The sequence below is a fragment of the Pteropus alecto genome, unplaced genomic scaffold, assembly GCF_000325575.1.
Source record: "Pteropus alecto unplaced genomic scaffold, ASM32557v1 scaffold105, whole genome shotgun sequence".
NCBI classification, from domain to species: Eukaryota; Metazoa; Chordata; class Mammalia; order Chiroptera; family Pteropodidae; genus Pteropus; species Pteropus alecto.
The window spans coordinates 707,266-719,448 of record NW_006436294.1 but is presented as its reverse complement, the minus strand read 5'-3'; the positions used below and the strand labels follow the sequence as shown (position 1 = coordinate 719,448).

The following is a 12,183-nucleotide window of genomic DNA, read 5'->3' as shown; positions in this document are numbered from 1 at the left end:
TCTGAAGGGGAGGGGCTACCCAAAAGGACTTCTCTACAGTTTCATTTTTACTAGGACACTATATTCATGTGTCATTCCTGCAATCACAGTTAGATAAAATACTGTAAAAATTGTCATGTTTTCCAATACACCTTTTTGAAGTATATTAATGGCACTAATGTTTTTGTTCTGAGAGTCTTCTCTTTTCATTTTTTATTGATTTTTTTCCTGATTACAAAAACAATGCTTGTTCATTATGTAAAATTCAAACATCAAAGATACATAACATATATACCCCCGTAATTCTACCCCTCCCCAATGACATAACCATCTTCGATAATTTGGTACATATCTCTCTAAAATTTTATCTCCGTATATGGCTTTATAAATTCTCTGGATTTTTCCAATATTTTTATCATATCAAAGCCATCAAGGTGGTAGGAAAAGGATTATATTCAGACTAACGCAGTAAAATTTGTAAGAAGACCCTCACTCTATTTTATTTGTCTTATTCAATATATTTTTTTTCAAAGCAACCTGAACTTTTCAAAGCAATTTCTGGTAAAATGAACTTGTTTGGCTATTACTGTCAAGTCATCTGACAACTCACAGGAATTGATCAGAAAAATGTGTATGTAAATTGACAGAACTTGACAGATGAGAAGATAGATAGGCCTTTCATATATGTCAGAACTTGACAGATGAGAAGATAGATAGGCCTTTCATATATATACGTATATGAGAGAATGCAGATGTGGAGGGCTGACTGTGTGTGTGTGCTCTATACAATTTCATATGAGGGGCTTGAGCATTCACAGATTTTGGTCTCCGTAGGAGGTTCTGGAACAATCCCCTGCACTTACCAAAGGACCATTGTACGTAGTTAAGTTTTTAGGTAGTCAAAAGTTATATGTGGATTTTCAACTGTGTGGGGGATCAGGATCCCTCATCCCCACATTATTCAAGGTTCGAATGTAGTGAGTTTTTATAATGTTAATTTTGTTTAGTGCAAAGAACTTTCCTTTATTTTAGGAATATGTCTTTTTACGGTTTTGGTGTCAAAAATGCTTTTTCTTTCATCAAGTGGTACAGATAATTGATGGTAGTTGGGTTGTTATTTTTATTTGTTGAAGAATTTTTCAGACATCCTTGGAAAATTACAAAATTGAACCCTATAGCCGTCCCTCAGGCCCTCTGATTTTTTTTTTTTTTTAATAACTGCCCCATGGACTCCACAAATCTGAAAACTGCCAGGACCAGTGGGCCTAGCATCCCTAGTTCCTCCAGCCATAACACTCTCAAGGTCTTAGCAGAAGCAGCTGAAGGTTTTGAGCTGCCCTTATTGACCAGACCTCTCCAGCAGCTCTCTTGCAAAGTTAGCTGCATCGAAGCAGCCAACAGACAGGAACCGCAAGCTCCTAAAAATAATCTGGGGAAGCATGCTGTCAGAGTTCTGAAGATTGCATCCGCGCCCCCTTGGGAAGGTTGGCAAGACCCTGGAGATCTGATCCAGAGCAGGAAGCACAGTTCTGATGCTCTTTTCTTTGTCTGATATCTGTTTTTCACTGGGAAAGTGATTTCATTCATTTGTTACCCAAACATAATGGCCTGACTCCTGATGAGATTAGTAAACTAGCGTAGTCCTTGACAGCTTGGCAATGCAAGGGCATCTCGGTGGGCAGCTTCCCTCTTCCTGTCCTTGGACTCTGCTCCGCCGAGGAGGGCCCCTCACCCACGAAGCCATAGACTCTTAGGCTCCTAGGGCTTCAGGTCTAGAGGGCATCTCAGAGGTCACTCAGTCCCACCCATCTCTCCGAGGAAACCAAAAGGGGAAATCGTCTGCCTGTGATCACAGATAGAGATGTGAAAAGCTAGGTCAGAAGTCCGAGTCATCATCCCAGAGAAGGGCGGTGTTCTCCAGCGCCCCCCTGCTGGGCCTTGCGCTGTCTTCACACGCATCGCATCGTCCTAGTTAATCCTCACAATCACAGTGAAACAGGCCCTATCCTCGTCCCCCTTTTACGGATGAGGCAACTGAGCCTCAGAGGTTAAGTAATTTAACCAAAGACACACAGGAAAGACAGAGGGTGCCTGGGATTTCGCCCTGTGCGGTGTGACTCCCCGGCCAGTGCTCTTAGCTCCTATGCTACAACTGCCTTAAGTCTTTTTTTCTCTAAAACCTGCAACATTCAGCCTTTTCCTGCTTAATACTAAAGTGTGCACTTTTTCTTTGGTGCTCGTTGTTGCTTTTTGAAACCTTGTAAGACTTGTGTCCTCAAGATTGTGAACCCACCAAACAAATAAACGTATCCTATTTCCCACCTGTGCAGTGAGGGTGTAACTGGTACCTACCCCATGAGGTAGCTGTGAGGGTTAACTCCGTTTACGGTGCACCACAGGGGTTTTATTAATCGTCTTTGGGTCAGGAACAATGCTTGCCTTCTCGTAGATGCCCAGCTGATGTTTATTTTCAATGAACAAGCATATCAGTTAATGAATGAATACAAGGAAGTGCAGGACACAATCAGCTCCTCTCCTTAATACCCTATCTGGGAAGGGACTTAAAATAGAGTTAAAATAGGAGGACTATTCGTACTTCTGAGTCCTTATTGTTCAGCTAAAGACTGCTTAAAACTGTTCATTCAGACGCATGTCCTGAGAAGAAAGATACTGCGGGGGGCCAGATTCCCAGGGGGACACTGAACATGAGGATGAATGTCCACCCTTCGCCAGCCCTGTCCACACAACGCGTTCAGACCAGAACGCTAGCACGTGGCAGAGCCGGCACGTGGCCCTGTATCCTTGGAACTCAAAATCCAGTTGCTTTTCCATGACTGCACTCCACCTGTGAACCATCCCAAGCCCTATTTGGGGTCTCCCCTAATTTCCTAGGAAGATAAGAGAGGCTCAGGTCTAAGGTGGGTGCGCCTGACCCCAAGGTGCGGACCTGAGCCCACTCCGCTCTTCGCCAAGCCTGTCTGCTGCACTGACCTCTGTGCCGACTCGGACCTTTCCTCTCCCCCTGTTCCTTCCAGGAGCATCACTGTCTTCGTATCAAAATCCTGGGGGACTGCTACTACTGCGTCTCCGGACTTCCGGAGCCCCGCCAGGACCACGCCCACTGCTGTGTGGAAATGGGCCTCGGCATGATCAAGACCATCAGGTAATTTGGGGTCTCCTCTTCCGTGATACCTGGCCTTGGACGTGCGTGACGGGAGACAAACCACCCCATCTACCCTTTTCGGTAGATCACGTGTGTGTTGAAAGGTGAAGCCCTTTGACTTTACTTCACAAAAAACCCGCATGCCCGTTAGTTCTCCCAGAGGAACCAATGAACCTGCTGGCTTGGTGTTGTTCTAGTTATGCCTCACATTCAGTTAGTCGAGCAACAAACTTCTATTACCAATGTGCTTGTGAGGATGGAGCATGGAAAGAGATGAGCGTAGTGCTTGTCTCCGGGGCGGTTACGGGGCAGTGGGAGAGATGAACACACGGGCACCGTCGATATGATGCCGTCGGCTCTGTGACGAATCAAGTTCAGGGTGCTTGCGGGGAGGGGAGAAGGAACGGCGAATTCAATCCGGGTACTGGAGAAGCCTTTCCAGAGTAGAGATGGCGAAGCTTGCCCTGCAGATCGAGCAGATGTTGCCAGATGGTGGGGGGAGAGCATGCCGGACAGGATGGGCGTGTGCAGAGATGGGCATGTACTGCAGTGGCAGCTGGTGCAGCCTGGGCTGGAAAGGGAGGTGACAGGTGGATGGCAGGCTGGGAGCAGCCAGGGCCCGCAGGACCTTCTCAGCCAGTAAGCGGTTGCACCTCATCCTAAGGCCAATAGGAGATCAGTAAAGGCCACCACCAAGTTTGGTGGGTGTGTGACAAGTGCTTTTGGCTTTGGGCCATGTAGCTGACAGATAGAGACTTAATCAAGAGGGGAGGAGTTATTGAGGTTGAGACTTAGGAACTAGACTGTGTATGGCTTTGAGACAGAGGCTCGGTGTGGCCAGAGCTCCCCCCGGGGTTCTGAAATGGCTGTGGAGCCACGAGTTCCAGCACAGGGTCCCCTTGCTCAGCCTCCGGGAGACAGGAAAGGCTGCAGATGCCGCTTCACTGCAAACGTGGACATTGGAGAGTTCTCTCTGGAAACGGAAATGCATTGTGATAACATTCGGACTGGTTTCAAGGGCAGTGGTGGTCCCAGAGGACACGCCATCTTGTCCGAGCTCTACAACTAACTAGGTATGGGAACCTTATTCTGTCAATCCATCAGCAGGTCAGCCCGGAAATAATTTGCTGAGCTCTAGCATGTGTCAGGCATCATGCGAAGCCCCAGAAACAGTGAGGAGCAGGTCACCTCGAGGTGGCCATTAGGTGACCACGGTGTCCATCAGGGAGGTCACCGGGATTTGCTATCTATGAAACGAGGGGATGGGCCAGAAAAAGCTCTGAAGTCTCTGCCAGCTCTGAAAATCAGTGATCTATTAACCACGTAAAAATCAGGCTTAAGTAGCAAAACTTTCCAGATTTCCTATTTAATTTTTTTTTTAATTTTAGTTGTTACTAAGGTATAACTAGCAAATAAAATCGTATGTATTCCAAGTGCACAATGGGATGCTTTTATATACGTATGCATTATGAAATGATGTATTCCAAGTGCACAATGGGATGCTTTTATATATGTATGCATTATGATCAGTCAAGTGAATTAATACATCCATTACGTCACATAGCTATCTCTGTTTTATTTCGTTGTTGTTTGTTTTGTTTTGGTGAGGTCCCTTAACTCCTACTCTCTTAGCCAACGTCAAGTATACAACTCAGTATTGTTAACTGTAGTCACCATGCTGCACATTAGAGCCCCAGAACTTCCACATCTTTAACTACAAGTCTGTACCCTGCCCCAAAACCTCCTTTCTACTCTGTTCCCATGAGTGCAACTTTTTTAAAAAAATATTTCATGTATAAATGACACCACACAGTATTTGTCCTTGTCTGGCTCATTTCCCTTAGCATAATGCCCTCCAGTTTCATCCGTTTGTCTCAAATGCCAGTATTTCCTTCTTTTTTAAGGCTGAGTAATGCCCCCTTATAGATGTATGTGATATATATGTATTATCATATGTATATTACATCTTCTTTATTTATTCATCCAAAGACATTCTATAGGAGTTTGTACCTTAAGCTTAAGCAAAAGATATGCTGCAGAGATCACATTGCAGAAGAAGTGAACATCGATTATCAGAATTCTTTAAGATACTTCAGTTATCTTTCTGGAAAGGACTGTATCCCTCCTGACCTGTTATCCAATGTAAGGTCTCCTCTCTGGAGTTCTGGAGTGAAACAGCGGGGAGTGAGATTCGGGTAGGTCGAAATGGCTCAAGGGCTTTCTCTTGTTAGTTTATTAAGTGCTGCTTGCTTTTACTCCTTTAGAATAAGACAGTTCAGTAGGATATTATTTTAACGGCATGAGTCAGAGTCTATTAATACTTGAACAGCTCCTTGATTATCATGTCGGTGACTTGAGGTCCAGCGTTAATTCTCCCAGTTAACAGCACAGCCTGGTGCAGAGGAATAAGCAAGAACTCTGGCTTTAGGCAAGCTCAGACTGCTAGAGTTTTCACTCTTACCGTCAAGCATGGTACTCTGAGGAATGACTGGCAGACAGTATTTGCACCTGAATGTGTGTGAAAGAGAATCCATTTACATAACTTTCTCAAAACGATAACAATCTTAACCGACCGTTGTTTACACAAGATGCTAATTTTTATTCGGCCCCAAATAACCCCAAACTTGTTCCAACCAGAAAACCCCCTAGAAGCCGTGAAGTCTAGAACCATGCTTAACATTATATTGCATGTGTTGTAGTATGTCAATAAACCATTTGTTGACTGTTGTCCCCAGAGTAGATGGCCTCCCAGCATATTTGTCATCAGGGATGGATTCCTTTTGAGATATCGTCTCCATCTTGTCAGGGTCTCTACTTGTCCCTCTTTCCGGCATCTCCTCAGAGTCAGAAGCCCAACAGCAGTCCCCAGAGTGCAGAAAGGCCGTGAGAGGCTGGCTCTGGTGGTGAGATGGCACCTGGGTCTTGGCTCTCTAGATCCAATAGTTGCCTTGTTTGAGTGAGGTTATAATTCTTGCACAAATGGCAGACCAACGCTCAAAATGACCCTGGCCCCTTATTCACTGATCAGTCCAAATATGTGATAGAGACTATCCTTCAATCACTGACAAGTGAGGACAAGGTGCCAACATCAAGAAAGGCCAAGACTATCTTTTGCCAGTTCGAGCATCAAAGTTTCAGGAGGGAAAGTCAGAACGAGCAGAAGTAGAAGGGTGAGGCATACTCTTTTACTGAGGCATCACCATAGTAGTCCTTTGGATGCAGAACCAAAGATTTTTTTCCCCTAGAAACAAAGGCACGAAGATTATGTTATTCTATCTGTTAGAATGAACAGAAGCCATGTGTGTGTGTGAATGCATACGTGTGTGTGCATGTGCATAAATGGGTGTACATGTGTGCTGTGTACATGTATGTGCTGTGTGCGTACATATGTGTGGCATGTGCATATATGTGCTTATGTGTGGTGTAGATGGGTGATTATATGTGTGCACATATGTGTCTATGTATGTGTGCTTGTGTATGTGCAAGTGTGTATATCTGTAAGAATTTGAAACAGGCTTTGGTGATCACTGTAATTCTCAATTCAGACAAGGGGGTCAATGCATAGATAGTTGGTGGCCTTGTAAGACATACTGGGGCTTTATCCCTTGGGCAATAGGAAGTCACTGACAACTTATAAGAAAGTGTCATGTTCCAATCTGGCATGAGGAAGGTAACTACTGTGGAGATGGATAACTGTCTCTCCAGGTACGTGACTCTGGGTGACAAGAAGCAGAGATGAAGGGGAAGGAAGCTGGTTGGGAGATATTTTTGCAACAATCCAGAGAAGAGAAGTGAGAACATGAAATAGAGCAGTAGCTGTGAAAACGAAAAGGTGGCTGAAGCCCTGTGTTGCCGCACCCAGAGACAGTATGTGACAGAGGACTTCAAGTTAAATCAAGTATTCATCATTACAATAAACATAATTTATCAACTGACAGTACTCTGAGAATTTTGAACAGGATTCCACTTTATTAGAGACAGAGTTGGTTGCCAGGCGTGATCATGGCCGTGGTCCCCGAGTGAGCGAGTGTTGTACCACAGGGTGAATGGAGCATGTGCTGACTGAACAGAGGGACCTATAGTCAGCTGCCTAACCTGGTTCCTGCTTCTTCTTGTTACTCGGTGAGGGGCTGTGGATGAGAGTGACTTAATTTCTCACAGCCTGCACAGCCTCGTCTGTGAAATGGGGATCATGAGCAGCCCAACTCCTTTTGAAAGTTCAACTACATAGCATGCATGCTATCACCATAGTAATGGTTTTTAATAGATTCTTGCAAGTAGGGCTGAGTTTTGATGCTGGAAAACTTGACTCGATTAAGTTACAGAAACCTGTTTCTTTCTTATGGCTTCTACTCTAGTAAAATAATGCCAATAGCTAGGGTTTGTCGAACATGGACTATATGCCAAGCACTGAGATAAGTGTTTTACATGCATTAGCTCATTAACTATAACAATCCTAGGAGGCAGGCAAGGGCAAGGGCAAGGGCAAAATATTGAATGACTAGTATGGCTGCAGCACCGCCTAATCAGAATAGTTTGGGGCAGCCAATCAGAACGGTGTCAACCGTAGCAACCAGTCTGGCTGAAAGGCACATCCTGACACACTGAAGCTCTGGAAGTAGGCTCCTATGTTACCAGCGAGGAGGCTGGAGCCTCCGGAGTTTGTGCAATTGTACAAAATCACACAGCTACTCGGAGGCGGAAGAGGACGCCAAACCAGACCCATCTGACTCCAGAGCCACTGGTCTTAACCATCGTGGCATCTTGCCTCCCAACTCCAGATTTTTGCAATTGCTTCTGATGCCTGAAATCTCCCTATAATACCCAAAAGATCGATGTATAGCTTAGGAGGGCTCACGTGCCTGTCCACTAAATTAGCAGAGCTGATACCAAGAGGGAGAAAAGTCAGGAAATGTCTGAGAATAACAAGATAATAAGCCTGAGTCAAACCTCAGAGTAAATTTATTCCTTCAAAAAAAAAAAAAAATGCTTGATTCGAGAAGTATGATATTAGCTAGATGAATGGCAAAAAAAGTAATCAAATATAACTTTATTTCTAATGAAGCATTTAATACCATCTCATGCATGCCTGTTCATAAAATTAAATTAATTAAAATAGGCTTAGATAACAGTTCCATTAAGTAGATTTGAAAATGTCTCCAGGTGACTCCTCTTCACATGTCCTGGGTTTATTTTTGGGGAGAACTGATAGCTGAGAAGTCACCAAATTTGATAGTGGGCTCCGTTCTATGCGATATCTTTATTAATGATCAGCAAAAGCCTTCCTTGATGAATCTTAATGAAGATTACAGAGCCTGGTCTTTTAGTGCAGTTGCTAAAAAGTCATAGGATGACACCAGAATGCCAAGCAGGAACTGGCTTGTCCCCAGTGGTTACTTGGAACAAAGATCTTAATCCCTGTGACAGGGTTGCCCTGCCAAGCAACGTGGCAAGACAAGGAATGAAAAACAGGAGTTATTTTGCTTCCTTCGCTTGAGGTGAGAGCACCCGGGGCCCCTGCCTGCTCGTGGGCATCCGTTTTTCCCTGTCTCATACTTCCTTTCACCTTTTCTTTCTCTCCGTCTACCCCACCCTCCCCTCCATTGCTTGCTTCTCTCTCTCTCTCTCTCTCTTTCTCTCTCTCTCTCTCTTTCTCTCTCTCTGTCTCTCTCTTCTTTCTCTCATGCACATAACTCTAATTTCATCTTAGCTTTCCTGCTTGTTAATCACCTTGAGCTCTGCCATAGGAAGAAATATAACACACACACACACACACACACACACACACACACACACACACACACACAGTTTCTTTCTCTCTCTTTCCTCTTAAAGTCCCCTGTCTCACTTGGTTCTGAAATGTCATTAACTACATCCGTAAGGTCACACCCTCCTAAAGATGCACCAATTAGAGTAGTCTTCAGTCCATGGACAAGGATTCATTTTTTTTTGCAAAATTATTTATAATAGTAAAGATCGAGTATATCTAGTAATAAAGCTAATATTGATTGAATGTTCACCTTGTACCAGATACTATGCTAACTAATCTTCCTGACTCGCCTCACCTAACACTGACAAGAGAACCTTGTGAGAAGACTATTTCCCCAGTTGTCAGAGCAGGAAGCTGAGGCTCTGACAGAACAAATAACTTCTGATGCGCAGCTCGTAAGTGACAGCGCACAGGCCCCGAGCCACGTTCATCTGACTCTGCAAATGTCCAAAGGCAGGAAAATGGATAGATAAATTTTGCCACACTAAAAATTAGGAAAATGAGGACTATTAAGCATCCTGGTTTACATTAATATTCAATGGCATACGGAAACGTTTGTGAGTTTAACGAAGAATGCATCACCAAGTACACACACACACACACACACACACACACACACACACGTCATTTAGGGCAACCTCAGTTTTTAAAAAATCTGTACAGAAAGAGAGAACAAAAACGCTCTGTGATGGGAAATGGGTGGCTGGATCTGTTCTCTCACTTTCTCTCACTAGATCCACACTGGTCACACTGTTTTTGAACAGGAATGCTACTTTAGGTTTCCTCATTACCTTTCCACCCCCCAAACAGGAGTGTGGGCTGAAGGGAGGGAAGCCAGCAGCAGAGTGTCCAGAGGGCATTCGGCTTGGAGTCTGACACCGCGAGGGCCAATCAGAGCCCATTACTTACTGACCTTGGGCAAGTGGCTTAACCTCTCTCTACTCCAGCTTCCTTAACTATAAAATGGGGATAAGCCATGCTAATGTAAGCTCCATGAATACAGGAGTTGTTATTCTGATTTGTCTATTTGGTTCACTGCTTATGTTTGTTGAATGAATGAATGAGTGAATGAATAACTGCATGAACTATATATATAGCATAAGGTGTTTGTGAAGAGGAAATGAGGTCATGAAGATAAAAGGCTTGGCACAGAAGAGTGTCAAGATGTGTCTTAATTCTCTTGGAGACTCAGTTCCCTCATCTGTAAAGTGGAAATTTATACTGCTTATAGGTGTCTACCTCAGAATCGCCGTGACGTCAAAATGAGTCGCTTTGTGAAACCGCAGTGCCCACGCTAAAATAAGATATGGCAGCTTTCAGACTTCCTAAGAAGCAGTTTGGAAGGCAGTCTGACGCTGAAGTCCAGTAGAGGCTACAGAATGGGTCGCAATTGACGGCGAAGCTGGGTTCCACGGCCACTTTGCTGACAGCTCCTGCCCCTACAGCGAGTGACCCCTGAGGTACCCTCAGTAAACTCGGGAATCTATAAAAGGAAGCTCGTTATGAGTCTGCTGATTTCTAGAATTAATTGGTAGAAACAATGTCATCCACCTTTTGGGTTGAGCCAGGTCAAACTCCGTTAGTCGCTGCAGCCCTGAGCATGGCTTCATTCAAAAAAGAAACCGTTCAGGGCAGTAGCAATGGACAGCTGGGTTTAGGCTCAGGCACCTCAGGTGAAACTCCAGCTAGTCTACCTATAGCTGTGTACCCTAAAGAAAGAAACATCTTGGGACTCAGTTTCCCCATTCTTAAAATGGTGCTGGTGATCATACACATGGGATTATAAAGATAAGATTTGACACCTGCACAGAACAGCCTGCACAGCAAATCTGTTTTATTTGAAGTTGGAAGATGTGAAGGGTCAAATCCCCCCCACTACTGCCACCATCAGCTGACAGGTCCGGAGGCACTTCCGTGGTTCCCTTGGACTCCTCAGAGTATCTTGGGACAACGTGGGCCTATAAAGCAAAAACGCCATTGAGCTTTGTCCATTAATCCAGTAAATAGTGTGAGCACATACTATACCTCTGACTTAAGTGCTGAGCACACGGCATGGAAAGGTCGCACCCCTGCCCCCGGAAGCCCGGTCTGTGGAGACGAAGGAGAAGTTCAGGTGTCTGTAATGCGGTGACCTGCAGTCATGCTTCATCTGAGGCTGAAGAGGCACAGCAGACCTCCTGGGCTCTGCTTTAGAAGAATTGAACATGATTTGTAACTCAGCAGAATTCTCTCCATTTTCACCTCAAAAATGCTCAAAGTTCCTCCCATCAAGAACTCATCTTGAAAGACATGGCACTTGTGGTTCTCTGCAACCGGCAGGTAGACGAAGAGAGGATCGATGTCCATAAAGTATTCATTCCTCTTACAGCTTTATTCCTATCTTTAAGTCAAATCCCAGGCATAACAAGAAGAGGGAAAAAAATGCCGTAAAGGAATTTCATCTTCTTATTTTGATTTTTTGTTTCGTAGAAGTAAAAACATCTAAACATCTTTTCATTAAGATGTTCCAGTGCCTCCTCTGTGTTAATTACCTAATGGCATTAGCACGGAGCGCTGTGGAATAGTCCCTCACGGCTGGCTGGCAAAGCACTTTAACATCCATAATCTCCTTTGGGGCTCGCAAAGCCTGCATGAGTGAAGCAATCAGATAGAGCTTTATTTTACAACCGTGGAAACTCAAGGTCATATTAGACTATTTGCCAAGGATTACACACAACACATGTAGTACCTGTGTTGCAGAGCGTGAGGTTTAAAAAACACAACAGCCTCCGTTGAGTCCTAAAATCCTGTTTACAAGCTACATGGCCACCTTTTATTTTCCTGGGCCTCAGTTCCTTTGTATATGATAAGCCACCAAGTTGTACCTAGGATGTGCAAGGCACCCTTCTCAACTGTCCGCGTGTTTATTCACCTAATCGTGGCAATGCTATCATTATCCCCATTTTATAGATAGAAGTTAAGTAAGTTACCTAAGGTCATGCAGCTAGAAAGTGGCAGAGAAGGCTGGCACTGGAGTCCATATTAACCCTACACAACAGTGACTCACCTGGAATGAGGAGATGTAGATTGGGACCAGACAGGAGAGTCATGCTGGTTATGCTGAAGTAACAGACATCCCCCCAAATCTCAGTGGCTTAAAACAGCAAAGATTTATTTTTCACTCACATTTCCTGTCCATCATGGGTGGGTCGAGGGAGTGGCAAGGTACCACCATACATCAGCCTGTCCAAGAACCTTGGTTAAGAAACCTCCTCACCAAGCGTCCTTGCCC

At 44.5% G+C, this 12,183-nt stretch overlaps 1 protein-coding gene across 2 annotated transcripts in view; it reads left to right on the top strand.

The window, feature by feature from the left end:
• The window catches only part of ADCY8 (adenylate cyclase 8), a 159,260-nt gene that overhangs the window by 54,487 nt on the left and 92,590 nt on the right, over positions 1-12,183 (top strand). For both annotated transcript variants that reach the window (XM_006912922.1, XM_006912923.1), the window contains exon 5: positions 3,015-3,142. In XM_006912922.1, coding sequence (XP_006912984.1) covers positions 3,015-3,142 — 128 coding nt within the window. The remainder of the gene's footprint in view (positions 1-3,014; positions 3,143-12,183) is intronic.